The sequence below is a fragment of the Natrix helvetica genome (genome assembly GCF_964273705.1).
Source record: "Natrix helvetica genome assembly, chromosome: 14".
Lineage (NCBI taxonomy): Eukaryota > Metazoa > Chordata > Lepidosauria > Squamata > Natricidae > Natrix > Natrix helvetica.
Window position 1 is genome coordinate 12,174,209 of NC_138564.1, and position 27,409 is coordinate 12,201,617.

The 27,409-nt window shown below is 51.9% G+C and overlaps 2 protein-coding genes across 3 annotated transcripts in view; one reads left to right on the forward strand and one right to left on the reverse strand.

The window, feature by feature from the left end:
• SMTN (smoothelin) overlaps positions 1 to 16,632 on the forward strand; it is a 46,594-nt gene extending 29,962 nt beyond the window's left edge. Inside the window, exons 13-22 of one of the 2 annotated variants that reach the window (XM_081966209.1) lie at positions 276 to 419; positions 838 to 913; positions 1,830 to 1,982; positions 2,267 to 2,329; positions 2,883 to 2,946; positions 4,934 to 5,104; positions 6,955 to 7,078; positions 7,177 to 7,328; positions 11,331 to 11,499; positions 15,114 to 15,255. In XM_081966209.1, coding sequence (XP_081822335.1) covers positions 276 to 419; positions 838 to 913; positions 1,830 to 1,982; positions 2,267 to 2,329; positions 2,883 to 2,946; positions 4,934 to 5,104; positions 6,955 to 7,078; positions 7,177 to 7,328; positions 11,331 to 11,475 — 1,092 coding nt within the window. In that variant the 3' untranslated portion in view covers positions 11,476 to 11,499; positions 15,114 to 15,255. Of the gene's footprint in view, positions 1 to 275; positions 420 to 837; positions 914 to 1,829; positions 1,983 to 2,266; positions 2,330 to 2,882; positions 2,947 to 4,933; positions 5,105 to 6,954; positions 7,079 to 7,176; positions 7,329 to 11,330; positions 11,500 to 15,113 lie in introns of both variants that reach the window. The other variant, XM_081966208.1, reaches the window with a different exon arrangement.
• A 1,235-nt stretch (positions 16,633 to 17,867) lies between these two features.
• On the reverse strand, positions 17,868 to 25,616 carry SELENOM (selenoprotein M). Its single transcript, XM_081966219.1, has 5 exons — positions 25,411 to 25,616; positions 21,578 to 21,613; positions 20,653 to 20,687; positions 20,105 to 20,183; positions 17,868 to 19,120 (listed from the first exon to the last, which is right to left on the reverse strand). The coding sequence occupies exons 1-5, from the start codon at positions 25,528 to 25,530 to the stop codon at positions 18,920 to 18,922; spliced, it is 471 nt and encodes a 156-aa protein (XP_081822345.1). The 5' UTR covers positions 25,531 to 25,616; the 3' UTR covers positions 17,868 to 18,919.
• Between the last annotated feature and the right edge of the window lie 1,793 nt (positions 25,617 to 27,409).

The following is a 27,409-nucleotide window of genomic DNA, read 5'->3' on the forward strand; positions in this document are numbered from 1 at the left end:
GCACTATTGCAGGCTAATTCTGCCAACTGCCAGCAGTTCAATCCTGACAGGTTCAAGGTTGACTCCACCTTTCATTCTTCCGTCAAATGAAAATTCCCTTCCTGTTAGAATGCAGCATTGCAGGCTAATTCTGACAACTGCCGGCAGTTCGATCCTGACCGGCTGGAAGGTTGACTCAGCCTTCCCTCCTTCCAAGGTATATAAGTCTGCTATTGCTATTACACCCGGATGCTGTGCGGCGGGTCCAGCCTCACCGTGCCACTCTGTCTTTCCAGATGGATGCCAAGCTGCCAACGCAGCCCAAGGTGGCTCTGCTAACCAGGACGGAGAAGGAAAAGGTGACGGAAGAGCAGAAACCAAACCGACTGAGCGCCGAGGATCTGGGCAAAATTGAGGAAGAAGACGTCTTGGATAAGATGGTGCGTAGCCGCGGCCTTTCCTCCTCCCCTCCCGTGTCAATGCGCGCCCTCCCTCTGCACCGAGACATTTCTGGAGCAAACCTTTCACACCCGCCGTCCTGGATGAACCCTTCCGGTTTGATTTTGCTGGATTTCTGAATAACCCAGCATTCAGTAAACCCCCTGCTCCATTCAGGTGCCCCGACTCCACCCCGCAAGGGATTATGGTGTCGTTAAAAGAAGATGATTGATATGTATAGTTGTGGACGCTAAGAGGAACCTGCCTATTCAGAGACAATCTACCTCTTTGTAATCCAGGTGGGCCTCAACTTACGACCACAGCCGAGCCCAGAGTTTATGTCGCTAAGTGAGAGAAGTTATTTAAGTGAGCTTTGACCCATTGTGCTTTGTGCATTTATACGCCTCTTTTTCTCCGCAGCTGGACCAGACCAGAGATTTTGAGGAGCGACGGCTGATCCGGGCAGCCATGCGGGATCTGCGCCAGCGGAAGCGAGGTAACCTTGAACGGTCACTAAATGGAGAGTTGTAAGTCGAGGACTACCTGTAGTGTACTTTATGTCGAGAAGTGCAGGCTGTTCCTGCTCAATGGCTGGTCAAAGAATTACGACAGACATCCCCCAGAGCTACTTACGACCCATTTCAGGACTTCTGATGGGTATTTTCCCTCATCGTATTGTATTTTGGGCCCTTGGCAGGAGATGCCAGCTGGCACGGATAGCTGTTTGCAGTGCCCTGTGGCCATGATTGCGAGTTCGGACAGGTTTTTGTGAGCTTTGGGGGCACTTACTTCCGATTTAAGAGGGACGCGGTGGCTCAGGGGCTGCTGAGCTTGTCGATCAGAAAGGTCGGCAGTTCAGCGGTTCGAATCCCTAGCGCCACCTGACAGAGTGAGCCCCCGTGACTCGTCCCAGCTTCTGCCAACCTAGCAGTTTGAAAGTGCAAGTAGAAAAATGGGAACCACCTTTGATGGGAAGGGAACAGCCTTCCGTGCTCCTTCGGTGTTGAGTCACGCCGGCCACATGACCGCGGAGACGTCTTCGGACCGCCCCCATCCCCCCCCAAAAAAGGTCATAAAAATCAGGCGCCCTCCCACTTGGAAAACGGCCACAACTTATGACCGTGATTCCAAGCTCAATTACGGTCATGTCGAGTTAGCCAAGTGGGGGGGGGGGTTTCCTCTCGGCTCCCTCTCATCTTTCTTTGCCTGCCCCCTCCCCTTAGAGATGAAAGGAACCCCTGCCCCCTTGCCAAATAAAGCTTGCCAGCTTATCCCTGCACCAAGCAGGCCAAGGAGTAAGGCTGCCTGGTACTCTTTGGAGAATTGGGGGGGAGGGGGGGGCAGCAGCCTTCCAAATGCCAAACAAGTGCCACTTGCTGAACAATTCCTCCCCCCCCCACTCCATTTTGCAGACCAGCGAGAGAAGGAGCGGAACGAGCGGCTGCAAGAGTCCAAGGCGAAGGGGGGCTCCCACACCACCGAGACCACCTCCCAGCAAAGCAGGACGTCCGCGGATGGCTCGGCCATCAGCACGGTTACCAAGACCCAGCGCCTCGTGCAATCCAGTAAGTGGGGGGGGGTGTGTGTCACGGAAACACCCAGGCCATTCCTTCCTCCTGAATCGCCATCCCAGTCTTGGGACCAAAGGGCCAGCCTTGGGGGTTTTGAGTTTGGAAAGTAAGGTTTTCTCATAACGTGAGAACCTGAAGACGTCTCCCGACCCCGAAGGCGGGAATTTCAGAAAAACCCTTCCTTCGTTGCGCAATTTCTTCAGACGTCATCATCATCACCACCCTGGCGACATAACTAGTCCTTGTCTCCTCTTCCCTCCCTCATTTTTGTGTCCCAGATGATGGCAACAAAGCGTCCCGCACAATCACAATGGAGGCAAGCTACACAAAGAGATCAGACAGTAAGTTGCCTCAGTCTCTCTTTTTTTTCCTTTCAAGAGATGCTCTTTGTGTGTGTGTGTGTGTGTGTGTGTGTGTGTGTGTGTGTGTATGCACGCACAAAGATTTGTATGTGTGTATCGAACCCTGTTCTGACCGAGGCTTCCCGAGAGCCTGAAGCAAACTCCTTATCCCGACAAAAAAAAAACCTTTTATGAATTGACTGTGAATTCTGCTCATTCACCTCCAGCAAAGTCTTTCAAGGGAGGATTTACGGTCACAGACCTTATCCGGCTTAGAGCTGCCAGGCCGATCTCTGCAGAACTTGGCAAAACCTCTCTTTCCCCCACTCCTCCTCTCTTCTCCTCCTTCTTCCCCTCTCTCCTCCTCTTACTTCCCCTCCCTTACTTCCTCTGCTTTACCCTTTCTTCCTTTCCCTCCTCATCCTCCCTCCTCGCCTGTTTTCTCTCTCGGGGTGGCATCCCAGAAGACCGCTGGCATTTTGGGTGGCGCTCAGAAGCTTCTATTGCACTGGAGTTCATTTCCTTCTCTTTCTCTCCTCCTGCCCGTTTGCAGAAGAAGGCAACACCTTTGTCCAGACCAAATCCTACAGCTCGTCGTCTTCCAAGAAAGTGGGCAGGTAAGAACACCACCCCGTCCCCCCGACTCTGGGTTTTCTGAGACTTGCACGGCTGCCAATCTGGGGTGCAGCCAAACCCCAGGCGGACTTACCCCGGAAGGCCGATCTTACGTTAGGAAATGGTCAGAGAGCGCACAAAGTAAAGGAGGCTCGGTGTGTGTCTGTGTGTCGCTTACAGCAACAAAGCCAGCACTCCACACACACACACCAATATTTATAGAAAGACGGCAGCTCCGATCATGCTTTGCTCCTTTGCTCGCACAAGCACGAAGCTGAAGGCACCAGCCTGAAGATGGCGAGCGGGACCTCGCCGAAACGTCGCCACGATACTCTCAACCCAAATACGCCAAGACCTGCATACGTATTACCCGTGAAAATCTAAGAAGGGCCAAGAAGGGCGACTTGAGGAGGGGAAGCAGACTTTGTAGTCCCCGCCCCACTCAAAGGGACCCAAAACAGTCGAGGGACATTCCCCCCCCCAAAAAAAACAGAACCCAGAGGGCCGGTAACTTGGTAAAACCGAGCAGGGCCTGGGGCTGAACTGAGCTGTCCCTTCACTGCATGCTTTTTTCCCCCCGGTGTTATTTATATCCTGCTTTTAAATAAGACAGCTGACGCCAACGCAGCGGAGAAGAAAAGCAGGCTAAAAATACCTCGAATGCAAACAAAACACAAAAAGGCAAGAAAGCGGCCACTCGAAACCATCATCCACCCCTCAGGCTCTGTGGTTGGCCCTGCCCAGCGTTGGCAAGTGGCTTTCTGTGCCCTTCGCCCAAAGGACTTGAGCCCTCCAAATCTTGAATTCTCTGAATTCGGCTCCCAAGATGCTTCTCTCTCTCTCTGTCTCTCTCTCTGTCTCTCTCTCTGTCTCTGTCTCTCTCTCTGTCTCTCTCTCTCTCTGTCTCTGTCTCTCTCTCTCTCTCTGTCTCTCTCTCTCTCTCTGTCTCTGTCTCTGTCTCTCTGTCTCTGTCTCTCACTCTCTGTCTTTCACTCTCTGTCTTTCACTCTCTGTCTCTCTCTCTGTTTCTCTCTCTGTCTCTGTCTCTCTGTTTGTCTCTTTCTCTCTCTGTCTCTCACTCTCTGTCTCTCACTCTCTGTCTTTCACTCTTTGTCTCTCTCTGTCTCTCTCTCTGTCTCTCTCTCTCTCTCTGTCTCTGTCTCTCTGTCTCTGTCTCTCACTCTCTGTCTTTCACTCTCTGTCTTTCACTCTCTGTCTCTCTCTCTGTTTCTCTCTCTGTCTCTGTCTCTCTGTTTGTCTCTTTCTCTCTCTCTCTCTCTGTCTCTCACTCTCTGTCTTTCACTCTCTGTCTCTCTCTGTTTCTCTCTCTGTCTCTGTCTCTCTGTCTCTTTCTCTCTGTCTTTCACTCTCTGTCTTTCACTCTCTGTCTTTCACTCTCTGTCTCTCTGTCTCTGTCTCTCTGTCTCTCTCTGTCTCTCTCTCTCTCTCTCTCTCTCTCTCTTTTTCTTGTCGTTCTCCCCTCCCCAAGTTTGCAATCTGAAAGGGACCAAAGGAGTGGCGAAATGTAAAAAAATAAAATTGCCACCGGTTCTCTGGGCGTGGCTTGGCAGTGGGGTCATGTGACTGGGTGAGCGCGGGCAACTTTTAAAAAAAATTTTAAAGCATTTTTTAAACTACCTATTCGCCCGAACCGGCAGTAAAAAAATGCTTTTAAGAAGTGGGGGGGGGGGAAAGTTCAGCTGTGCCGGGCCATCGTGGGAACCTTCCCGGCCCCCAACTTTTAAAAGCATTTTTTTTACTGCCGGTTCAGGCAGATAGGTAGTTTAAAAAATGCTTTAAAACTTGATTTCTAGAAAGGATTTTTTTTATTTTGAAAACAACACATTCTACACCTTACTATTCCCCCTCCCAATTCCCCACTAATGAAACAGCATAGTAAAGAAAGAGAGACTTGGGAGGGAAGGAGGAATCTTTGTTTTCCTCTGCGGTTTGTCATTTCTCTCCGTTTTCTTCCGCCCCTTGGCACAGCATCTTCGAACGGGAGGATCCGAGCCCCAGGTCCGGGAGCAGTCTAGCTGACTTGGAGCGGCGCCAAGCTGAGAGGAAGAAGGAAATCATGAAGGCCCAGGCCATGCCCAAGATGTCCGCCTCGCAGGCGCGCAAGGCCATGATTGAGAAATTGGAGAAGGAGGGTGGGAGGTGAGCTGGGTCAAGGGGGAAGAGATGGGATGTGCTGTGACCCTCTGGGCAGGTGGGGGTCTGTGCCACAGCCAATTCATCATGGCCAACTTACAATGGCCAACTTCCCATGGCCAACTCACCATGGGCAACTTCCCATGGGCAACTCACTATGGCCGTCTCACACTGACCAATTCACCATTCCCAACTCACCATGACCAACTCACCATGACCATGGCCAACTTCCCATGGCCAACTTCCCATGGCCAACTCACTATGGCCATCTCAACCTGACCAATTCACCATGACCAACTCACCACAGCCAACTTCCCATGGCCAACTCACTATGGCCATCTTCTCATGACCAACTTCTCATGACCAACTTCTCATGACCAACTCACCATGGCCAACTCATGGCCAATTTCCTATGGCAAACTTCCCATGGCAATTCACCCTGACCAATTCACCCTGGCCAATTCGCCATTGAATTGACTTGCTGCCAACTTAGTGGTGAGTTGGCCCTGGTGAGTAATATCAAAGAAGTGGTGGAATAAAATCATGAAGGGAAGAATACAAAAGGAGAGATTAAATGTGAATGACAGTCAATCAGAAGAGAGAGCTGGAAAGGGATCTTGGAGGAAATCTACTTTTTAAAGCAACCCTGCTTCCCTTTTAATCCACCCCTCCACCCACCCCACAGAAGGAGCCCCAGTGAGGTTTGCTCCTTTTGCTACCGGGATATTTTAGTCCTTTGTAACGACCGGGGGTATATGGGGGCTGGAGGATATTGAAGATTTTTAAGGCCGGAGATCGGAGTGGTTTCCCTCCAGCTTCCCAGCCTTCACTTCCGTTACTCCTTCAGCTGACATCTTGGCGGCTCTTCCTGTGGGCTGCAAAAGTCTTTCTTTGCAAGGGCCTTTGCGTGGCTGGCTTCCCAGGGGGAGAAGCTCCCCAAGGGAGGCCCTCTCCTGCCAAGAAGTCCAGGCACTTCCAACCCAGCTGCAGCCTCGTATTCTTCTAAATATAGGAACTCTCTCTGGCTCCCGGCTTTCTTTTTTCCTCTCCTTTCCTTTCCCTTCCTTTTCTCTCCTCTCCTCTCTCCTTCCCTCTTTTCATCCTCCCTCTCTCCCTTCTGCTTCCTTCCTTCTTCCCTCCATTCTTCCCTCTGGCATCTTTCCTTCTTTCCTGCCCTCGTCCCCTCCTCAGTTCCTCCTTCTTTCTCCTCCCTCTCCTTCCTTTCTTCTTTCCTTCCTTCTCTCCTTCCTCCCTCTCTCCCTTCTGCTTCCTTCCTTCTTCCCTCCATTCTTCCCCCATCCATCCTTCCTTCTTTCCTTCCTCCCTCCCTCTCTCCCTTCTGCTTCCTTCCTTCTTCCCTCCATCCTTCCTCCTTTCTTTCCTCTCTCCTTCCCTCTCTTCCTTCTGCTTTCTTCCTTCTTCCCTCTCCATCCTTCCTTCTTTCCTACCCTGCTTCCTTCCCTCTCTCCCTACCTCCTTTCTCCTCCCGCTCCTTCCTTCCTACCTCTCCCCCTCCCTCCTTCCATTCTTCTTTCCTCCCCTCCCTCCCTCCTGCCTTCCTTCTCTCCCTCTCTCCCTTCTACTTCCTTCTTCCCTCCATTTTTCCCTCGCCATCCCTCCTTCTTTCCTACCCTCGTTCCCCCCCTCCCACCTTCTTTCTCCTCCCTCCTCCCTTTCTTCTTTTCTTCCTTTCCCTCCCTCCTTCCTTCCTTCCTTCATGACACTTTGGGGCCACCACCACAGTGGTTGACGTCCAGGGAAAACTTTGGAGGGTCCTCCTTTTGGGAGGCGCCTGGGCCAGCTGGCCGGCCTGCCCCAAAGCGGCTACATGACCCCTGCTTTCGTCTTCTCCGCAGCCCCGCCAACCCTGCCATGGCCCGGGTGGGCGTCCAGCGCTCCTCCAGCTTCGGGGTCCCCAATGCCAACACCATCAAGCAGATGCTTCTGGACTGGTGCCGTGCCAAGACCCGGGGCTACGAGGTGAGCGCCTGCCCGTCCGTTTGTGTCCCGCGGCCTCCCTGGGCCCCGTCCTCGTTTTCTTGACACCCCCCCCCCTCATTTCTCTTCCTCCTGGGCAGCACGTGGACATCCAGAACTTCTCCTCCAGCTGGAGCGACGGGATGGCCTTCTGCGCTCTGGTCCACAACTTCTTCCCCGAGGCCTTTGACTACACGCAACTCTCACCCCAGGATCGGAGGCACAACTTTGAGATGGCCTTCTCCGCAGCTGAGTAGGTATCCCTCCGCGGGGCAGGGTCTGTCCCGACCGGACGAGCTCCTGACCTCCCCCTATCTAGCCCACCCAGTAGCACTAGCCCTTAGGCTTATAGACCGCTTCACAGGGCTTTACGGCCCTCTCTAAGCGGTTTACACAGTCAGCCTCTTGCCCCCAACAATCTGGGCCTCCTCATTTGACCCACCTCGGAAGGACGGAAGGACTGAGTCAACCTTGAGCTGGTCAGGATCGAACTCTTGGCTGTGGGCAGAGTGAGCCTGCAATACTGCATTCTAACCACAGGAAGGAAGGAAGGAAGGAAGGAAGGAAGGAAGGAAGGAAGGAAGGAAGGAAGGAAGGAAGGAAGGAAGGAAGGAAAAAAGGGAGGGAGTGTGGGGGGAAGGAAGGAAGGCAAGGCAATAACAAGTAGACTTATATACCGCTTTGCAATGCTTTTCCAGCCCTCTTTAAGCGGTTTACAGAGTCAGACTCCTGCCCCCAACAGTCTGGGTCCTGTTTTACGGGAGGACGGAAGGCTGAGTCAACCTTGAGCCAGTCAAGATCGAACTGCTGGCAGTCAGCAGAATTACTGCATTCTGGAAGGAAGGAAGGAAGGAAGGAAGGAAGGAAGGAAGGAAGGAAGGAAGGAAGGAAGGAAGGACGGGCAATAGACTTATATACTGCTCCACAGTACTTTTCAGCCCTCTCTAAGCGGTTTACAGAGTCAGCCTCTTGCCCCCAACAATCTGGGTCCTCATTTTACCCACCTTGGAAGGACGAAAGGCTGAAGTGGTAGAAGGTCACCTAGGTCATTCTCCCCAGAGCTACGGTTGCCTCCTGTTCCAGCCCACCTGCGCCACGGTCAGCAGATGGCAGCACCGAGCTGACCTTGGAGGATTCTGAGATGGCTAATCAGATCAGGGGCGGATAGGTTTTCGGATGGGAGACCACAAGGAAAATCAAGGCTGGGTTGTTGGAAAAACAACTTAGAAGAAAGCAGGGTCCATAAAGTGACCCAGAATTGTGCTGGATTCCTGACCCAAAAGAGCCAAGCCTGAGAGGGGAGTGTCGGGGACCCCTGCTCTAGGGCACCCCAGAGCTTCCTGGCGCCTTCCATGTTTCAGAAACAGGTTGGGGCAAGACTGGGCAGCATCTCCAGCAGCCCGGGAAGATGGAAAAAGAGGGCCAGGAGATGACGGATAGAAATTGGAGGAAGCTCGGTCAATCGGACTCTGCCGTGGCAGCCAATTTGGGACAGCACTCACAACTCACTCGCCAAATGCCCCCGAGCTGCCCGCTAGGCCAAAGAATGGCCGGGGGTGGGTGGGTTGCTGGGAAATCCAGTTAGGAAAGACGCAGAGGAATATGAGAAGAGAGCTGTAAATTTTGGGAAGCAGAATGTCGAAATCCGCGTCCGTAGCTGTCTGAATGCCCCAAATTCAACCGTTCTGGATGTCGGAAAAGCAAGCGACCTCCCTCCTTTTACAAGGAGTTCTCAACTCATACCACAACCTGAGAATTTCAGGCACTGAGCGATGCCGTCCTTAAACGAGTCATCCCGTGACCAAACCCAATTTTACAATTGTCTTTTTTCTTTTTAAACCGTAGTTGTTAAGCAAATCACCACAATGGTGAAACAAAACCCGGGCTTAACCCCTATTGATTCTTTTTTGGGAAAATTTCCGTAGCAGGGAAGGTTGCAAATTGCGATAACGTTGTGAGCGTAACAGGTTGCAAATTGGGATCGCAAACAGTGACCGCAAGACATCGCCACCGTCGTAGGTGCGAGACCGGCCTAAATTGAATCCAGTGTGACTCTAGGCACAGGGCGACGGTTACAAAGCTTCAAGGACGGGTTTCTAACTCAACTTTTCCTGAAAGCCGTTGCCATTTTAAACCTTGGTTAAGTGAACAGTTGTAATCCGAGCAGAATCGTGGGTTGTTTTTCCTTCGTTGGCTAGCTGTGGGAAAAAGGAAGGGGGGGCTTGCAAGACCCTGACTCCAGCCTTTTGAGATTTCAGCACTAGTTTGACAGGGCCACAGTGGCTCAGTGGCTAAACGCTGAGCTTGTCAATCAAAACGTTTCGGCAGACATATGTGCTAGTCGTTCCTGACTCTAGGGGGCAGTGCTCATCTCCGTTTCAAAGCCGAAGAGCCAGCACTGTCTGAAGACGTCTCCGTGGTCATGTGGCCATCATGATTCAACCCCGAAAGCGCATGGAACGATGTTACCTTCCCACCAAAAGTGGTTCCCATTTTTCCACTTGCATTTTTTTTACGTGCTTTTGAACTGCTAGGTTGGAAGAAGCTGGGACGAGTCACGGGAGCTCACTCTGTTACGCGGCGCTGGGGATTTGAACCTCCGAACTGCCGACCTTTTCTGATCGACAAGCTCAGCGTCTTTAGCCACTGAGCCACTGCTTTCCCATAGGGCACCCCTTTTTCTCTGCCCTGGGATTCCAGAAACTTCTTCCCTCGTGCCGGTTTTTTTTCTCTGTGAAACGGCTCCTGGACGACACGTAACGTGTTGGGATGCATTCAAATACTGGGCGCATTGCTGGCTGGAGCTGAGCATGGGCAGGGGAGAGGCGGCATCCTTGGCCAAGGGCGATAAGCAGCTGCCACGCCTGTCTTAAGGTTGGCATCACCGGCTGGGCTCCCGTTGCAGCTTGGAGTAGGATGCGGTGGGGTTGGGGGGCGACTTAGAGCCTGTTTGACCTACGGAGCAGCTGGCACGGCGGTGGCTTCTTCGGCTTTGCCTTTCCGGTGAGGATTTTGCTCTGGCAGTGAAAGGAAGTGTGTGAGAAAACTTTCTGCCTTTTCCTTTTTTCCTGTTTTCTGCCTGTTCCCTCCCGGTGCTTCCTCTCCCCAAGCCTTTCTCATCCCTCCTCTCATTCCCCTGAGCAGCGCCGGGAATCTCTCCCTCCGCCCTTTCCAGGATCCGGCGGTCTTGTGGAAAGCGGCGCTTGCAGAACCAATCTGGGACCGTGTTTGTGTGGTGTGTGGGGGGCCTGACTCGCCTCTCTGCAGCTCCCCCCTTCTGCCTGCGGCTTCTGAACCATTCGTGTTTGGGAAAAATCAGGCCGGGGGATCGGCTGTTCAGCCTCCAGACTGCAATGCTGTCCGCCCTACTCTTTTTCCGCCGAGGGTTTGTGGCATGGACCGCGAGACCGAGCGAGCCCTTTTCCCTCGGCCCAAACTCTGGGGTCTCCTGTGCAGCTTCTGCCTTGCCCTCCTCCCCCCTCCATCCCTTGATTCTTTCTCATTTTTCTTGGCTTGGTGCACTCCCACCGTGCCGGGGCCCATTTCCAAGGATGGGACGCGCAGAGCAAGGCGCTCATCCCTTCTCTATATGGGGCCATATAGAGCAGGGGTCCCCAACCGTTCTGAGTTGGTAGGGGGGAAAGTAGGGAGGGTTTTGTGGGAGGGGCAGGGGCGTGTGCGAGCATCGTGGCTCGCACAAGTGGGACTCCAAGCGCCCACGAGGCTCGCGCGAGTGAGGCCTCAACCACCCGCAACTTATGTGGTTCTGAATAGGCCACGGACCGGGCCGTGGGCCACAGGTTGGGGACCCCTGATACAGAGGGCGCAAAGAGCACCCCACTCGCTTTCCTGTCCTGTCCACCTCTCTGTCTTTTTGTCTGTCTATCCTGGCTACCCCGTCTGGATTTCCGTCGCATCCTCCTCCGCTCCCCGCTCTTTTGCATCTCACTCAGGAATGAGCCCACTCCCCAATCCATTGGAACCCCAACATCCCCCTCCTCTGTTTGCATTGCATGGTGGGGAGAGTCGGTGCCTGCTCACCCCCATCGCATGAACATTTGGGTCTCGTCACTGAGAATGTGAACTGGATTTATGTATCTTGTGTTTTTTTTTCTCTCTCTCTTTTTCTTTGTCCGATTTCTTTCTATCTTCTCTTTCCCCCTGCCCCCAAATTTGTCCGGGCTGTGATCACTGGCTTCCTCTCCCCCTCCCCTCCCTCCACCACGATGCCTCCCTTCCTCCTCCCCTCCCCCAGGACACAGGCAGAATGCCCGCAGTTGCTGGACGTGGAAGACATGGTCCGGATGAGGGAACCGGATTGGAAGTGCGTTTACACGTACATCCAGGAATTCTATCGCTGTCTGGTCCAGAAAGGACTGGTCAAAACCAAAAAGTCTTAAGCTCCCCTTCGCTACGGCGCTACGGTGAGACGCTTTCCTCTCCTTCTTCCCGGGGGTTGTTTCTTTCGGGGGTAGGTGGGGGGGATTGTGTTTAGGGACTGGGGCCACGGGCTCCCCCATGGATGCAAGGCAAGAGATGCAGACCCCTACCCCTCGGGTGTCCTCAGTTGGTAGGTTGCGTGCATTTGTGGGCATTGCAGGGATTCCCAGATTTAGGGGGCTTTAGCCTGAAAAGAGGGGTGCTTCCTCAGAGACAAAGGGTCCCTTCCTAGGACTTTGGGACAAGCAGGAGTGGACAGGTAATAGAAGGTCCCACCAGGTCTTTGGGACAAGCAGGAGACGGACAGGTGATAGAAGGTCCCTTCCCAGGACTGGGACAAGCAGGAGCGGACAGGTGGTTGAGGGTCCCATCCTAGGACTTTGGGAAAGGCAGAAGCGGACAGGTGGAGGAGGGTCCCTTCCCAGCTCCTTGGAAAAGGCAGGAGACGGACAGGTGATGGAGGGTCCCTCCTCCACGCATGCTTCATCCAGATCTTGTAAATTCTTGGAGAGAAGCTGGAAAAAGTGAGTCACTCCGGCCTTCTTAACAGCATCTCCTCCCCTCTCCTTGGGGGCCGGGAAGCCTCACACTGAGCAAGCTACACAGTGGCTTTTTAAGGACAGCCTAACTCACGTGGAGCTCGCCCAGGCCTTCCCCCCCCCCTGCCTCCAGGAGGGGGGGGTGCAGTGGGGTCCTCCATCAATTCCTCTCTTGCCCGCCCTCCCCCCCTCAGCTACCCTGTGCGTAACTGAGTTGCTGCCTCAATTGGCCCTGCGTCCCTCGTCCCTGTTGGGGCTTGGGGGCATTCAGGCTGAGGAAGCCCTGGGATGGGAGACCACCAGGAGAGGCAAGGGCTGTCCGCTAGAGTGGGATGTAGAAAAAGGGCCCTTTGGAAGAAGGCAGCGGAGTTTCCCTTCTTGTGTAGTTGTGGGGAAACCACACTGATCTCTCAGACTTTCTCTTTTTACGGTGGGAAATTTGGATTTCTACCTTCCCAGCCCGAGGTGGGTTTCTGCCGGTACGGTACTGTTTGGCTGAATAGGTAGTAACTCGTGACCGTACCGGTTCTATCCTGGACGCCGCCAACTTTATTTTCTCTTCTGCACATGCACAGAACAATCTGAAAAAATTGAAATAAATATTTCCCCCCTTTTTTTAATGGTTTGGGCATGCCGATCTCAGAAATGGATCGTTTTTCACAAAAACGGGGCCGTTTTTCCCTTCCCCCAGCCCTGCTGAAGCCCCTAATTGTGACTCCCCGCGGTCGTTGAATTAGTACCACTGCGGTTAAGTCAGGGGTGTCCAAACTTGGGAACTTTAAGACTTGTGGACTTCAACTCCCAGAATTCCCCATCCTGGGGAATTCTGGGAGTTGAAGTCCACAAGTCTTAAAAGTTCCCAAGTTTGGACACCCCTGCTGTAGAGAGTTCCTGGGGGGGCCGGGGAGGACAAAACTTGTTTTTCTTATTGGGTAGTTTGCAGACACTCCCTTAGCTCCGGCGAGGCTGAAGCCCCCCCCCCAACCCGTCAAAATTTTTGCCACCGTTTCGGTGGGCATGGCTTGGTGAGGGGGTCATGTGACTGAGTGTGCGTGAGTGACATCAAGTTAGCCACGCCCACTCAGTCACATGCCCCTCCATCTAGCCACGCCCACCGAACCAGTAGTAAAAAAAAATTTGAAACCCACCCCTCGTTCCAGCTGTGCTGATTTGAAACACAGGTTAGAAATTTCACTGGAGTTTCCCCCTAAATACTGTCAGTCCAGTATCATTGGTTACGCTTTGAAAATCAAAAAATAAATAACTGCGGTGTTCAAACTGCCTTTTAGAAGTACGGGTAGTCCTCGTTTAGCGTCCCCTCTTGGGACCGACAAGCACCGTGGTCAGTAAGCTGACCACGGAAAATCACAAGACCACGAGGGGTTCACGGCCTCACTCCTCTTAGGTTGCTAAGTGAGTGACCGCAGGTTGTTAAAACGAGGTGCGATTCTTGGAGCGGCTTCTCCATTTCATGGGGGCCACGAGAGGCTGCTATAGTCGTACGTGTGAGGACTGGTTGCAGAGACTGCGGGTGGGGTGTGTGACACCACTATAACTTTAAACGGTCACTAAGCAAAGCCGTTGGTAAATGAGAACTCCCTGAGGAGTCTCTGTGCCAACATGGCATTCTCTGAGCACCAGAAGTGTAGATCTCGGAATTTACATCTTCCGGCTGGGGATTATGGGTTTAATCCCACCGGTCCTTTGTTTAGCCTTTTGCACTTGACTGTTTCCCTCCCCCCTTCCTCCAAAGGCTAAATCTTAAGGAGTTTGATGGCCTCAAAACTATGACGTTAGTTCACCGGTCAGCCTCACTGAGGACTAGAAGCCTGACCATTTTGTAAGGGGCATTTTGCTCCAGGGAAGGAGGGACGATTAGCTGTATTGATCAGAATGCCTGGGCCCTGCTCTGCGGGTGAGAAGTTGATATCCGTATTAAAACTTTTGCTCAATTTGTATGCAGGTGCTCTTAAACTTATGACCACAGCCCAACATGGATGTCATTAAGTGAGACAAATATTTTTATGATTGTCATTCTTGCCATGCCCATTTCAATCCTGGCCCTCCTTTGGCATCCTTTCTTTCACGGTTCCATTCCACCGTTTTGTTGATATTAATGTCACTTCCATCCCGCGGCAAGTTGTCCTAGACCAGGGGTGTCAAATTCAAGGCCTGCGGGCCGGGGCCGGCTCACAGGGTACTTAGATCTGACCCGCGGGGCCACCCTGGAAACCAGCGAAGGACTGGCCCCCAATGCCTCTGCCAGCCAAAATACAATACAATACAATACAATAGTAGAGTTGGAAGGGACCTTGGAGGTCTTCTAGTCCAACCCCCTGCCTAGGCAGGAAACCCTAAACCATTTCAGACAAATGGCTATCCAGCATCTTCTTAAAGACTTCCAGTGTAGGGGCATTCACAACTTCTGGAGGCAATTCGTTCCACTGGTTAATTGTTCTCACTGTCAGGAAATTTCTCCTCAGTTCTAAGTTGCTTCTCTCCTTGATTAGTTTCCACCCATTGCTTCTTGTTCTACCCTCAGGTGCTTTGGAGAATAGCTTGACTCCCTCTTCTTTGGGGCAGCCCCTGAGATATTGGAAGACTGCTATCCTGTCTCCCCTAGTCCTTCTTTCTCTTAAAAATGGGCTCCCCAGCTCCGTTTCGGCTTAAGAGCCTCCTGCAGTTTCTGCCAGCAACAACGAAGCTTGGGGAGGGCCGCATCCTGCCCTCCCGAGCTCCGTTTTCACTGGCAGAGGGTTGCAGGAGGCCGCCCCAGCTGAAAACGGAGCTGGGGAGCCCATTTTGGCTGGCAGGGTGCTCAGCCCACCACAGGTGCCCCCGACATGAGTGACGTCGATCTGACCAGGCCCACCCCGGCCCCCTGAGGTCAAACACAATCCTGATGCGGCCCTGGATGACATCAAGTTTGACACCCCTGTCCTAGACACGGCTGGATCCTGCCTTCTGGCCCCAATCGCAGCTTAGTCCGAGGGGACAGCGGGCTCCTCCTCCCACCCCGTCCCCCCTGCATCAAACCCCATGTCCCTTGGCTTTTGCAGGATGCTGGTGGATTGCGTCCCTCTGGTCGACGTGGAAGACATGATGATCATGGGCAAACGCCCGGATGCGAAGTGCGTCTTCACTTACGTCCAGTCCCTCTTCAACCACCTGCGGCGTCACGAGCTTCAGCGGCAGCAGGCGCACCTGTAGCCTTCTCCTCTTCCGAGAGACCCCCCCTCGCCCCACCCCCACCCCGCAAAAGGCTGGGCGGGCAGTCGAGGAGCGGGGGGAAGGTGGGGGAAGTTTTCCCCCTCTTCCCCACTTCCTATTCTTCTGGGGGCTGCAGCAGCGCCCATTTCCCCCACCGCGGGCCAGCCGTTTGGCAAATGTGGACCACACCGGCACGGAAAAGGGAGCACCGGGAGGTTTGACTGCCGATTCTGCACCACACTTGCTTTTTATACCAAGGTTGTTTTGATTGTTATAAGTTATTCTGTTTTTTGTTTTAAAAAAACGCCCCCTCCCCAGTCCTGACGGTACCAGAGCTTAATTTCCCTGAAGCCCCAAACTCAACAAAATGGGATCTGTTTGGAGGTGGCTTGCAAGAGATCTACTGGATATCAGCGTAGGGTCTGTGTGTTGTGTGACACACAGACATCCCGCTGTGTCCGGCGTTTGGGGGGAAAACTCCCTTCTGCTTTCTCTGCAAACGCAGGCCAGTTCATTGGATTGCAGCAGCTTTTCCCCTCCCACCCCCTCGTTCCTAGGGCCCACTCCCCACCCTTCTGAAGGCGAGCCGAACCGGGGGGGGGGGCGTCACACGTAGAATCCCTCCTGCGGGGACGCTGGTCTTCGGCGGCCACCTCGGGGTTCCCCACCAGCAAAGCCAAGCCTCGATCACGGACAGCGGTGTGTGTGTTTTCACTGTTTGGTTTTTTTGCACGCTTTTTTGTCACAGAGAGAGCTGCGAAGGAGGGGGAGGGAGCGTGGGAAGGGAAAGAGGGGGACGTTGTGCTCCTGACCCCACCCATCCCAAAATTAGCTCGCCTCGGTCTTTGGGGAGGCAGCCTCTGGCGCTGGGAGGGGGGTACGCGATCGTGAAATTGTGCCCTTTCTTTGGTTCACAAGAAGATACGAAGAGGAGGGGGCGCTTTTTAAAAAGCTGAGTCCGGCCGTGGGACGGTGGGAGGGGGCTGTGCCAGCTCTTTCCACTGGCGGTGACCAACAACAGATGTTGCCGAGATGTTCCTTCTGAGGGGGGGGGGGCGTGTATCTCAACTTCATGACCAAGGAGGACCCAAATGGGGAGTTTTATTTCCCGTGGGTTCCGGCTGCGGATCTGTTCCTTTGGTAAACATGCCCGCGCACACACACACACACACAAACCTACATACACACACCAAGCTGCTTTGCCCGCTTCCTGGAGTGACTCTGAAGTGGGGCAGGCCAGCCCTGCGTGGGGGCCCAACGGGACAGTGGACTTGTGCTCCTCAGCGCCTCCCTCTGGGATTGTAACCCTTCTCGCACCAGCACAAGAGTGTATCAGCACCACCGAGACAATAAAGCGTTTGGATTGTTGTCCCTGCCTCGTTCCTGCCTTCGCCTCGCCCGCACACCTCCCTCCCTCCCTGGCAATGATGATGTTACCTAGTTGGGTCATGAGATGTCTGCAAGAAAGGAAGCGAGCTCAGAGAGCTGCCATCCTCCTCTTCTTCTTCCTCCCTCTCCAAACCCCTCTCCCCTCTACTTCTGATGATGTTCCCTAGTTGGGTCATGAAACGTCTGCAAGAAAACAAGCGAATGGAGAGAGCATGGAGGACCCTACAGTCCTCCCCCTCCCCCCTCCTTTTCCTCCTCCCTGCACACCCCACTCCCTTCTAGCACTGATGATGTTACCTAGTTGGGTCATGAAACGTCTGCAAGAAAGAAAGAACGCTCAGAGAGCACAAAAGACCCCACAGTCTACTCTTCTTCTTCTCCCTCCTCCTCCTCCCCCAACTCCCTTCTAGCACTGATGATGTTACCTAGTTGGGTAATAAAACATCTGCAAGAAAACCAGCAAGCTCAGAGAGCAACTAGGACCCCACATTCGTCCTCTTCCTCCTCCACTTCCTCCTCCTCCTCCCTGCACACCCCACTCCCTTCTAGCACTGATGATGTTACCTAGTTGGGTAATAAAACATCTGCAAGAAAACCAGCAAGCTCAGAGAGCAACTAGGACCCCACATTCGTCCTCTTCCTCCTCCACTTCTTCCTCCTCCTCCCTGCACACCCCACTCCTTCTAGTTCTGATGACGTTGCCTAGTTTGGCTAACAAAACATCTGCAAGAAAGCACCAAGGACCCCACAGTTCTCCTTCTCATAGCTAAATATCTATGGAGATTCTCAGGCATTCAAGTTGTGGTTGTCCCCAAAGGGCTTTTTTTTTTTTCAAGAGGCCACTGGACTTTCTGGTTTTTCTTTTGAAGGCGTTTCGCTTCTCCTCTAAGAAGCTGCTTCCGTTCTGCCTGGATGGTGGTCACACAGACAACCCTGAGAGCACGGGTGAAACCTCCAAGTGGCCTCAACGACTCTCTCAAAGGATGCAAACGACCAGCTATCTGCAAGGAGTATTAATCCTTTCCTTCCCCACCATCCGGTCAGAGCTGAAGAAGCTTTTGGAGGAGAAGCAAAACGTCTTCAAAAGAAAAACCAGCGGCCTCCTGGGGGGAAAAAAGTACCGTTAGGACACCCTCGTGAGTGAGCGGTAAAGTTCGGCAGGGAATTACCCGTGGAAAGTCTGCAAAAAATAAAGAAGAGGTGGATCTCTGCTGGTAGATGTAGGGCAGCTTTATTGTTACTATCCTAAACCAGTTTGGGATCGGCGGCCTGCTCCCCACCCCCAACAGACTGCGCTCCCCCAGCCTGATAGGACATGTCTATCCACCTCCGGCAGCAAGAGCTTTCTGCGGAAGGCTTCATCCGGTCCTACGCAGGTGAGGCACAGCTGGAAGGGAAGTGCTGGGCACGCAACTGGCACCTTGGGTGGTGCCAGAATGCCAGTCTTGGAAGGAAGGGCAAAATTGCTCAAGGCATCTTCCAATCAATCTTGTTAAAGAGAACCGCGTTCTCTCTCTCTCTCTCTCTCTCTCTCTCTCTCTCTCTCTGTTACAGGCAGTCCTTGACTTACGACCGTTCATTTCGCGACTGTTAAGAATGGCGCTGAAACGCACACACACACCGACTTGCGTAGCCACCTCCAGTCCCGTGATTGTGATTGTGCTTGCGGCGACTGGCTTGCCCTTAACAAGGGTTGGTGTCCCGCACGATCCCCCATTCGCAACCTTCCCAGCTGGCTTCCAACCGGCAAATGGGGAAACTGGCAGGGAAATTCACAAGTCGGGGGGCGTGCGGCGTCTTGCTTAACAACCGCGCTGCTCCGCCCATGGTTTTTTCCAGTCTCCGCTGTGGTCATAAGTCGAGGACTGTCTGTAGCAGGCCCAGGATTGCGTATGTGCGGCTGTCTTTATTTTGAACGTTTCTCTTTCAGGTGGCAACACGTTCTTCCCCTCGAGCAAAATTTGCAGCCTTTGCAAAGCAGTGGGATTCAAATAATTTTAACAACTGTGTTCTCTGCCCTCATGATTTCTTCCAACAACCAGTTCACCAAACTACTCGGTTACAACCAGTTCTCCCAAAGTAGTGCAAATCGGTTGAATCCCACCACTGGTTTTACATCTGTGAATATTAGTCTCTCCGACAGCACAATTGTGTGTGAACCACAAAAGAGATCTTATGCAGGTTACCTAGATATTTTGAATGCCCTGAGACCTCCCCTTCCTTCCAAGAGGCGCCCCACACAAACACCAACAGAGCACCCCGAATTCTATAGTTCTGAGCCCCCTGCCCCCTTTTTCTGCTTCCCAGGTCTGCCCTTCAATGCTTCCACATCCGGGGGCAGCGAATTGGCGGGCGCCATCTGGAAGGCGTCGGGAACGGTGGAATCCGGTGTTTCTTTCCGGTAGAACCCCAATTCTTGCATCAGTTGGTTTATCTCGTCCCGGGACATGTCACTCAAGGGGATTCTCTGTAAATGAAAGGAAATCGTAGAGAAAAAAAATCAAGGGAGTCATTGGGAAAAAAATCAAGCGTCCATTGGCCGCAACCCCAGCAAGACAGCTGGATGTTAACCTTGGAGTTAATCTACCCTGTTTCCCTGGAAATAAAACCTCCCCGGATAATAAGACCAATCGGGCTTTTGAGCGCATGCGCTAAAATAAGCCCTACCCCGAAAATAAGCCCTCCCTGAAAATATTTAAATGCAAGCCCTCTGGCTGCTTGCCCCACAAACAACACAGGGTGAGGAGGTGAGGCCAGGGGTGGGGGTAAGGGAGGGGGGAACACGCAACACCGCAGCAGCCATGAGCTGACCCCGCTCGCCGCCTCCTGCACCCCAAAAATAATAAGACCTCCCCGAAAATAAGGTCAAGTGTATATTTTAGGGGTCAAAAGACAATAAGACCCTGTCTTATTTTCGTGGAAACACAATATAAATAGACTTAACAAATGAAAATAGATTTGGAGAAGTGGAAAAACCTGCAACTGCCATTGACGGGATAAATAGCTACTATAAAAGTGAATATCTTGCCGAGACTCTTATATTTGTTTCAAACAATCGCTGCAATGTAGAACAGCTACATGAACAGCTGGTGGCCGCAGGGCGCAAGCCTTGCTGAGCTGAACATTTGAACTGTTCAAAGCCTTGTGACCAGGGGGAAATCCAGCAGGTTCTGACAGGTTCTGGAGAACCGGTAGCGGAAATTGTGAGTAGTTTGGAGAACCGGCAAATGCTACCTCTGGCTGACCTTAGAATGCGGTGGGAAGGGAGATTTTGCAGTACCCTTCCCCTGCCACGCCCACCAAGCCACGCCCACCAAACCAAGCCATGCCCACCAAGCCATGCCCACAGAACTGGGAGTAAGAAAATTTGAATTTCACCACTGCTTGTGACTAGCATGCCTGAATAATAGAAGAAAGGCAAAAGATGGCAAAATACTTAATTCTCTCTCACCTGGAGCTCTTCAAACTTAATGTTGAGCAGGATGAGTTCGGGATCCGCCCCAGCAATATATTTCAGGTCCATGTTGTGGCTAAGGGGGAGCGTTAAGGAGCTGCTGGGAGGGGACACCCCCATGCCCGTGTCGCGATTCAGTTCCCTGCATATGGCTGGAATTCCCCCGCCGCCGCCCCCCGAAACAGGCTCCGACTACGAACTCCCAGATCCCAGCCCGAGGTGGGGAGTTTTGAAATGCGTTTGAATAATTTGGATGGAGTTTTTGTAAGCATCCCATCACACACAAAATTGGCCATAGCGAATTGGCCATGGCAAGTTGACCACGGCAAGTTGGCCGTAGTAAGTTGACCATGGCAAATTGACCCTGGTGAGTTGGCCATAGCAAGTTGACCATGGCAAGTTGGACATGGCAACTTGTCCCATTCCATTCAAGGAGGGACTCTGGCTCGAGACTCGGCAACCCTTACTCCGGAAGGACGCCAGAGCCCAGGTAGCGGATAAACCCAACAGAAGTTGAGCCTGGATGAAACCTCAGCAAAGGATACTACAAAGGCAGGTCTTCGTTGATGAAGGCCTTCACCTAGAAAAAAGGAAGAATCGGCCATTAGAGAGATTAGAGGAGATAGGCTGGTCGCTGGAGATTCTGCTGTGTGTGTGGATGGAGAAACGGGAGGGAGAAAGGCTCGGCTTCAGCTCCCAGCGCCCAGGAAGGAAATCCGGGAGCCTTGCTGGGAACTGACGCTCTGGAAATCCCATGAACTGGATGGTTACTGGGCAACAATTTTAAATGGGAGCCAGCCGTGTGCAGCAGCTGCCAAAAAAGCCAACACAGTTCTATGCTGCATCAACAGAGGGATAGAATCAAGATCACGTGAAGGGTTAATACCACTTTATAAGGCCTTGGTAAGGCCACACTTGGAATACTGCATTCAGTTCTGGTCGCCACGATGTAAAAAAGATGTGGAGACTCTAGAAAGAGTGCAGAGAAGAGCAACAAAAATGGATTGGGGGACTGGAGACTAAAACATATGAAGAACGGTTGCAGGAACTGGGTATGTTTAGCTTAAGAGAAAGAAGGACTAGGGGAGACATGATAGCAGTCTTCCGATATCCCAGGGGCTGCCCCAAAGAAGAGGGAGTCAAGCTGTTCTCCAAAGCATTCGAGGGCAGGACAAGAAGCAATGGATGGAAACTCATCAAGGAGAGAAGCAACCTGGAATTAAGGAGAAACTTAGGAATTAAGGACAATCAACCAGTGGAACCGCTTGCCTTCAGAAGTTGTGGGTCATTGGAGGCTTTTAAGAAGAAACTAGATAGTCACTTATCTGAAAATAGTATAGGTTCTCCTGCTTGAGCACGGGGTTGGACTAGAAGACCTCCAAGGTCCCTTCCAACTCTGTTATTCTGTTAATTAGTCAGTGGAGCAGAAGTTCCAGGGGGAAAGGAGAGCGGATCCGAAGCGCTGCTTACCTCTGGCAGGCGGTTCAATCGTCATCCACCACAGCTCTAAGGGGAGGGGGGGGAAGAGAGAGGAAAACACTATCAAAAGCCTGTTTCTAAGACTACGTAAGACGGTTCAGCTGGTTGGGTTACTTTTTGTGTGACCATCCCACCGTAATGAAAAGATTAGTGTTGTGACCTAGGCTTCATCAAATCACGAAGCAGACTTCGTGTCCCGACGAAAACCCCACCCCCACCCCCCAATTTTATTTTAATGAAACTAGTGTGACTTTCTCTCATTCACATCCAGCTAAGTCTTCGAGTCAACAGCCTTTCCAGGGTGAATTTACAACCACAGACCTTATCAGGCTTGGAGAGCTGCCAGGCCGATATCATCCCAACGCTGTACAAGAAAATACATGGCAAGGAGTCTCGGCTTGCTAAGAGCCTGAAGCCAACTCCTGGTCCCGACAAAAACCCCTTTTATTAATTTACTATGAATTCTGCTCATTTGCCTCCAGCAAAGTCTTTCCAGGGAGGATTTACAGTCACAGACCTTCTCTGGCTTGGAGAGCTGCCAGGCCGATCTCTGCAAAACTAGGCAAGGAGTCTCAGAGAGTCACAAACCAATGAAGCAAACTAATGGTCTCCTGCAAACTCCACTCCCCTGTCGCTCCTCTTTTATTCCCTCTGGCTTGGAGAGCTGCCAGGCCGATCTCTGCAGAACTTGGCCAGGAGTCTCAGAGAGTCACGAACCAATGAAGCGAACTAATTGTCTCCTGCAAACTCCACTCCCCTTTCGCCCCTCTTTTATTCCCTCTGGGAGGGGCCATTCATCGTCCACCTGTGGCCTTACTCCCAAGTCAACCCCTGTTCTTTAGCTCTTCCCTTCGTCTGGCCACTCTGCGCATGCGCACACTGGGAACAGGCTCCAGCTGTTCTTCTGCCTCACTGATGTCTGACTCTGAAGGCAGCTGATAACTGTCAGACTCTGGCCCCCTCTCTGCCTCCGACACAGAGCCCTCATAAGAGCCTTCCTCAAACTCCAGGACTGGCCCAGGTTCCTCCCCAACCCTCCTCACTGTCTGAATCTGCTGCTAGCTCTGCTGGCTACTGGTGAGCCACAACAATTAAGTTTTCTAGACCGTTTTAGGGCACTTTTCAAAGAGCACAGTGTGTTGCTTTTTGAATAACAACACTCGCCAGCAACACACACCCACACGCCTCCTGTCTAATTCATTTCCAGTTCCCATGACCAACACATTCCGGTGTCTTTTGCATCCTCAGTCTTTACACTCTTTTGTAATTCTCTGTTGCCACAGCCTGCTTTTTATTTCTTGAAAGAATCTGTTCTCTGCACTGCGAGTTTCCTTTCCTTTCTTTAAGATTTTTACTTTTAAATGCACCTCAGTATCAATGCATTGAACAGTGTGGCCTCTGGGCACAATTCATTTTGATACAAGTCTCAATAATAGTCTTAATACTATATCTTACATTAATCAAACCGATATCATCCTAGTGCTAATATACTTGTTTGCTTTAAAATAGTTCATGCCAACGGTAAAGGACGTGATGGCTCAGTGGCTAAAGACGCTGAGCTTGTCGATCAGGAAGGTCAGCAGCTCGGCGGTTCAAATCCCTAACGCTGCGTAAGAGTGAGCTCCCGTGACTTGTCTCAGCTTCTGCCAACCTAGCAGTTAGAAAGCAGGTAAAAAATGCAAGTAGAAAAATAGAGACCACCTTTGGTGGGAAGGGAACAGCGTTCCGTGCGCCTTTGGCATTGAGTTATGCCAGCCACATGACTACGGAGACGTTTTCGGACAGCGCTGGCTCTCCGGCTTTGAAACGGAGATGAGCGCCGCCCCCTAGAGTCAGGAACGACTAGCGCATATGTGTGAGGGAAACTTTATCTTTACTAGTATTAATATACTTGTTTGTTTTAAAATAGCTAATGCCAATGGTAATAATATTTAAACATACATGGCAAATACCATCTTTTTACCGCTAAACTTTCCATCTAATTATTGCTTATATTCTACTATATAAAATTTATATATGCTAATATTCCTCATTTCTATCCCTATTCTAGCTTCTAATCAGGTCACCGTTACTTATCGTAGAATTAATACACATGCTTATATTAAGACATAGTCATTCATTATTTGGTTATTCAACATTTCGGTACGCCATTCTAGTGCCAGTCATCATATTATTTAAATATACCTAATGATACCATTTTTCAGCCTCCAATCTTTCCCTCTAATAGTTTCATTTTCCATCATGACTAATACTAATAGCAGATGCTATTAGTGCGAAGACATAACCAGAAGAAGAAGAAAAAAATAGTTTCCTTTTCAATTTCCCAATTTAGGGTTCCTAGACTTGTCTTTAACGTGTACATTTAAAAATCTACGAATCTCTGATGGAGGAAATGAGTTGATCTCTCCATCGGATGCCTTCCACTCCTCTGTGGGTTTTCCCACCGTCTTCCCCATTTCACGGTGGGAAACCTGCAGAGCTTGGGATGATACGCTAAGCTAAAATGGGATTTGTTCTTTTACGGCTGGAATGAGTCACCAAGATAGCTGGGCTTTGTAGTCCATCATGCCTGGCAAACCACAGCTTAACATGGTTGCAAGAAGCCAACTTTCATAGGATGCAGATTGCAAGAGAAAACCTTAACCCAGTGGTGGGATTCAAACAATTTAACAACTGGCTCTCTGCCGTAATGATTTCTTTCAACAATCAGTTCACCAAACTGCGCAGAAAGTTGAACAACCGATTCTCACGAAATGGGGCACACTTTGCAATTATAACCCACAGCACACTTTGCAATTATTCACACACACACCGTCTCAAAACAATCCAGCAAGGAGATCAACAACACTTCAATAACAACAGCAATATAATTGCTGCAATTTCCAGAAACTCCCAGGGGGAAATTATGCAATTTGCACTTAATTGATTTATTGTGGTTTTTTTTGTCCAAGGCTCAGGCCAGGAGGGAAAGTTGCTTGCTTCCCAAAAGTCAGCCCGGGGTGACTCAAGAGATAGCCTGCCTCTAAACACAGAGGCTCCACTTTGCCAAATCCGGCTGGTGAGTGTGTGTGTGTGTGGGGGGGGTGTAAATGGGCCACGTCAGCCTTGGAGTTTCTAAGGATGAGAGGGGCCTGGAGCCACCTCAATTGAGCCCCAAAATTTCTGCCTTTTAAGTGAGACACACAACACCACCTGCTTAGCCTAGAGGTGGAACCCTCGCCTCACAATCCAGAGGTCGTGAGTTCAATCCTAGGTAGAGGCAGATGTAGGGCCTCCTCGTGCTGCTTCGGCAGGGGGTTGGACTAGGTGACCTCCCAGGTCCCTTCCAACTATGTTATTTTAAAATGCGATGGGGTCTCCTGCCTGAGCAGGGGGTTGGACTAGATGACCTCCAAGGTCCCTGTTATTATTCTAAAATGTTATTATTCTAAAATATGATAGGGTCTCCTGCCTGAGCAGGGGGCTGGATTTCATCTGTTAACTTTCCCACAAACAAAGGCAAGGGGGGAAGAAGCTCTCTTGCCTCCTCCTTTAACGACTGTGCCCATTCGCTGGCAAAAAAAGGGAGCAAAAACTCGCTTCCCTCTGTCCCCTTTAGCAAGATAAATGGGGGAGGGGCTGCATTGTGTCCATAAGTCGAGGACTCCAGGCACACACACACACACACACACACACACACACACACACACACACACTCGGAGGGGAGGGGGCCTGGCTAGTCCACCAGGCTCAACAACCTCGCCAGATCCCCGCGGGGGAGACGTGCATCCCCGGCCCGGCGGACCCCCTGCCCGCATCGGGGACCCCCGCCCCTGCCCGCTCACCTCCACCTTCCCGCGGGCCAACCACTGCAAACGGCTCCGGTCGATTTGCACGGCGCGCAGCGGCGCCACGGCCGAGAGGAGCCCCAGCAGCAGCAGCGGCAAAAGCAGCGGCGTCCCCATCCAGATGCTGAGCGGAGCCGAGATGGGCGCGCTTCGCTTTGACACGGAGCTTCCTTCGACGACGACGCTGCAGCTGTTGCCACGTCAAGCCAGGCGGGGTGGGTCCGAGGCCGATTTCCCCGCCCGGGGTGGGTCCCAGGCGGGTCCCGCTGCGCCCCTGCCGCGCCTCCTCCCCGCCTTCCCCGGAGTCTTGTAGTCTTGGGACTACAACCCCCATCGCTCCCAGGCGGGTAGGAGCACGGCGCTGGGCTCCCACGAAGCTGGCAGCTATCATGAGGAGGTGGGGGGGCATGAGTCCGTTTGAAGCCCCTCCACCCAAACCTCTCGAGTTATGATCACAATGGAGCCCCAAAGTTATGTTGCTGAGTAAGACATTGGTGAAATGGAGTTTTGTCCTGTTTTAGGACTTCCCTGGGCACGGTTTGGAAGCGAATCAGGGCTGTTGTTCAATTGGTTGCTAAGTGAGATGAAGGGACCTTGGAGGTCTTCTAGTCCAGGGCTCTCCAACCTTGGCAACTTTAAGACTTGTGGACTTCAACTCCCAGAGTATCTCGTCCGCAAGGCTTAACAGTTGCCAAGGTTGGAGAGCCCTGTTCTAGTCCAATGCCCTGCTCAAGCAAGAGGTCTACAAATGCATGCCCAATCTCGTCTTGTGAACCTCTGGTCATGGAGTGCCCACAGTGTTGGAGGGCAAGGCCATTCCACCGATGGTTCTTCAGGAAATTTCACTTCCCTGCCAGGAAATTACTCCTTAACATTTTTTAAAATTCTTGTCATTCACATTTCATTCTGTCCCTCCTTTGGCTGTTAGCTATGATGAGTTGCCCATGATGAGTTGCCCATGACAAGTTGACCATGGCGAGTTGCCTATGATTAATTGGCCATGGCAAGTTGCCCATGATGAGTTGCCCATGATGAGTTGCCCATGGCAAGTTGACCATGACAAGCTGACCATGGCGAGTTGCCTATGATTAATTGGCCATGGCAAGTTGCCTATGGTGAGTTGGCCATGATGAGTTGGCCATGATGAGTTGGCCATGATGAGTTGACCATGGTGAGTTGGCTGTGATGAATTGACCATGGTGAGTTGGCTGTGATGAGTTAACCATGGCGAGTTGCCTATGATTAATTGGCCATGGCGAGTTGCCCATGGCGAGTTGCCCATGGCAAGTTCCCTGTGATGAGTTGGTCATGATGAGTTGGTCATGACGAGTTGGTCATGGCGACTTGGTCATGGCGAGTTAGCCATGATGAGTTGACCATGATGAGTTGACCATGATGAGTTGGTCATGATGAGTTGGCCATGATGAGTTGGCCATGATGAGTTGGCCATGATGAGTTGGGCATGATGAGTTGGCCATGATGAGTTGGCCATGATGAGTTGGCCATGATGAGTTGGCCATGATGAGTTGGCCATGATGAGTTGGCCATGGCGAGTTGCCTATGGTTAATTGGCCATGGTGAGTTGCCCATGGCAAGTTCCCTTTGATGAGTTGGTCATGATGAGTTGACCATGATGAGTTGACCATGGTGAGCTGTCATGCAATGAGTTGGCCATGTCAAATCCCCAGGGTCTGCCTGAAAACTCTGCCTCCCCATGGCAGATTGCCCAAAGGTGAAGAGGCCTCACCTTTCTCTTTCCCCATTCTCCCGCATGTCTCATGCAAAACTTCTAAGAATATCCGTTAATAATAGCCACGTCAGGACTCCTGCCTCAGCAGCAAAACTCTGTGAGTCATGGCGAGTGTGAGAAATCGGAAAGCAGGTGGGCAGTTGTGAATCAGAGGGGGGGAAAGACAGCCGTGGGCTGGGAGGAACTTCTCTGGGTCATTTGCCGGCTTCTGAGCCATGATTCACTCCTGCGAGGGGCAAAGGGGCA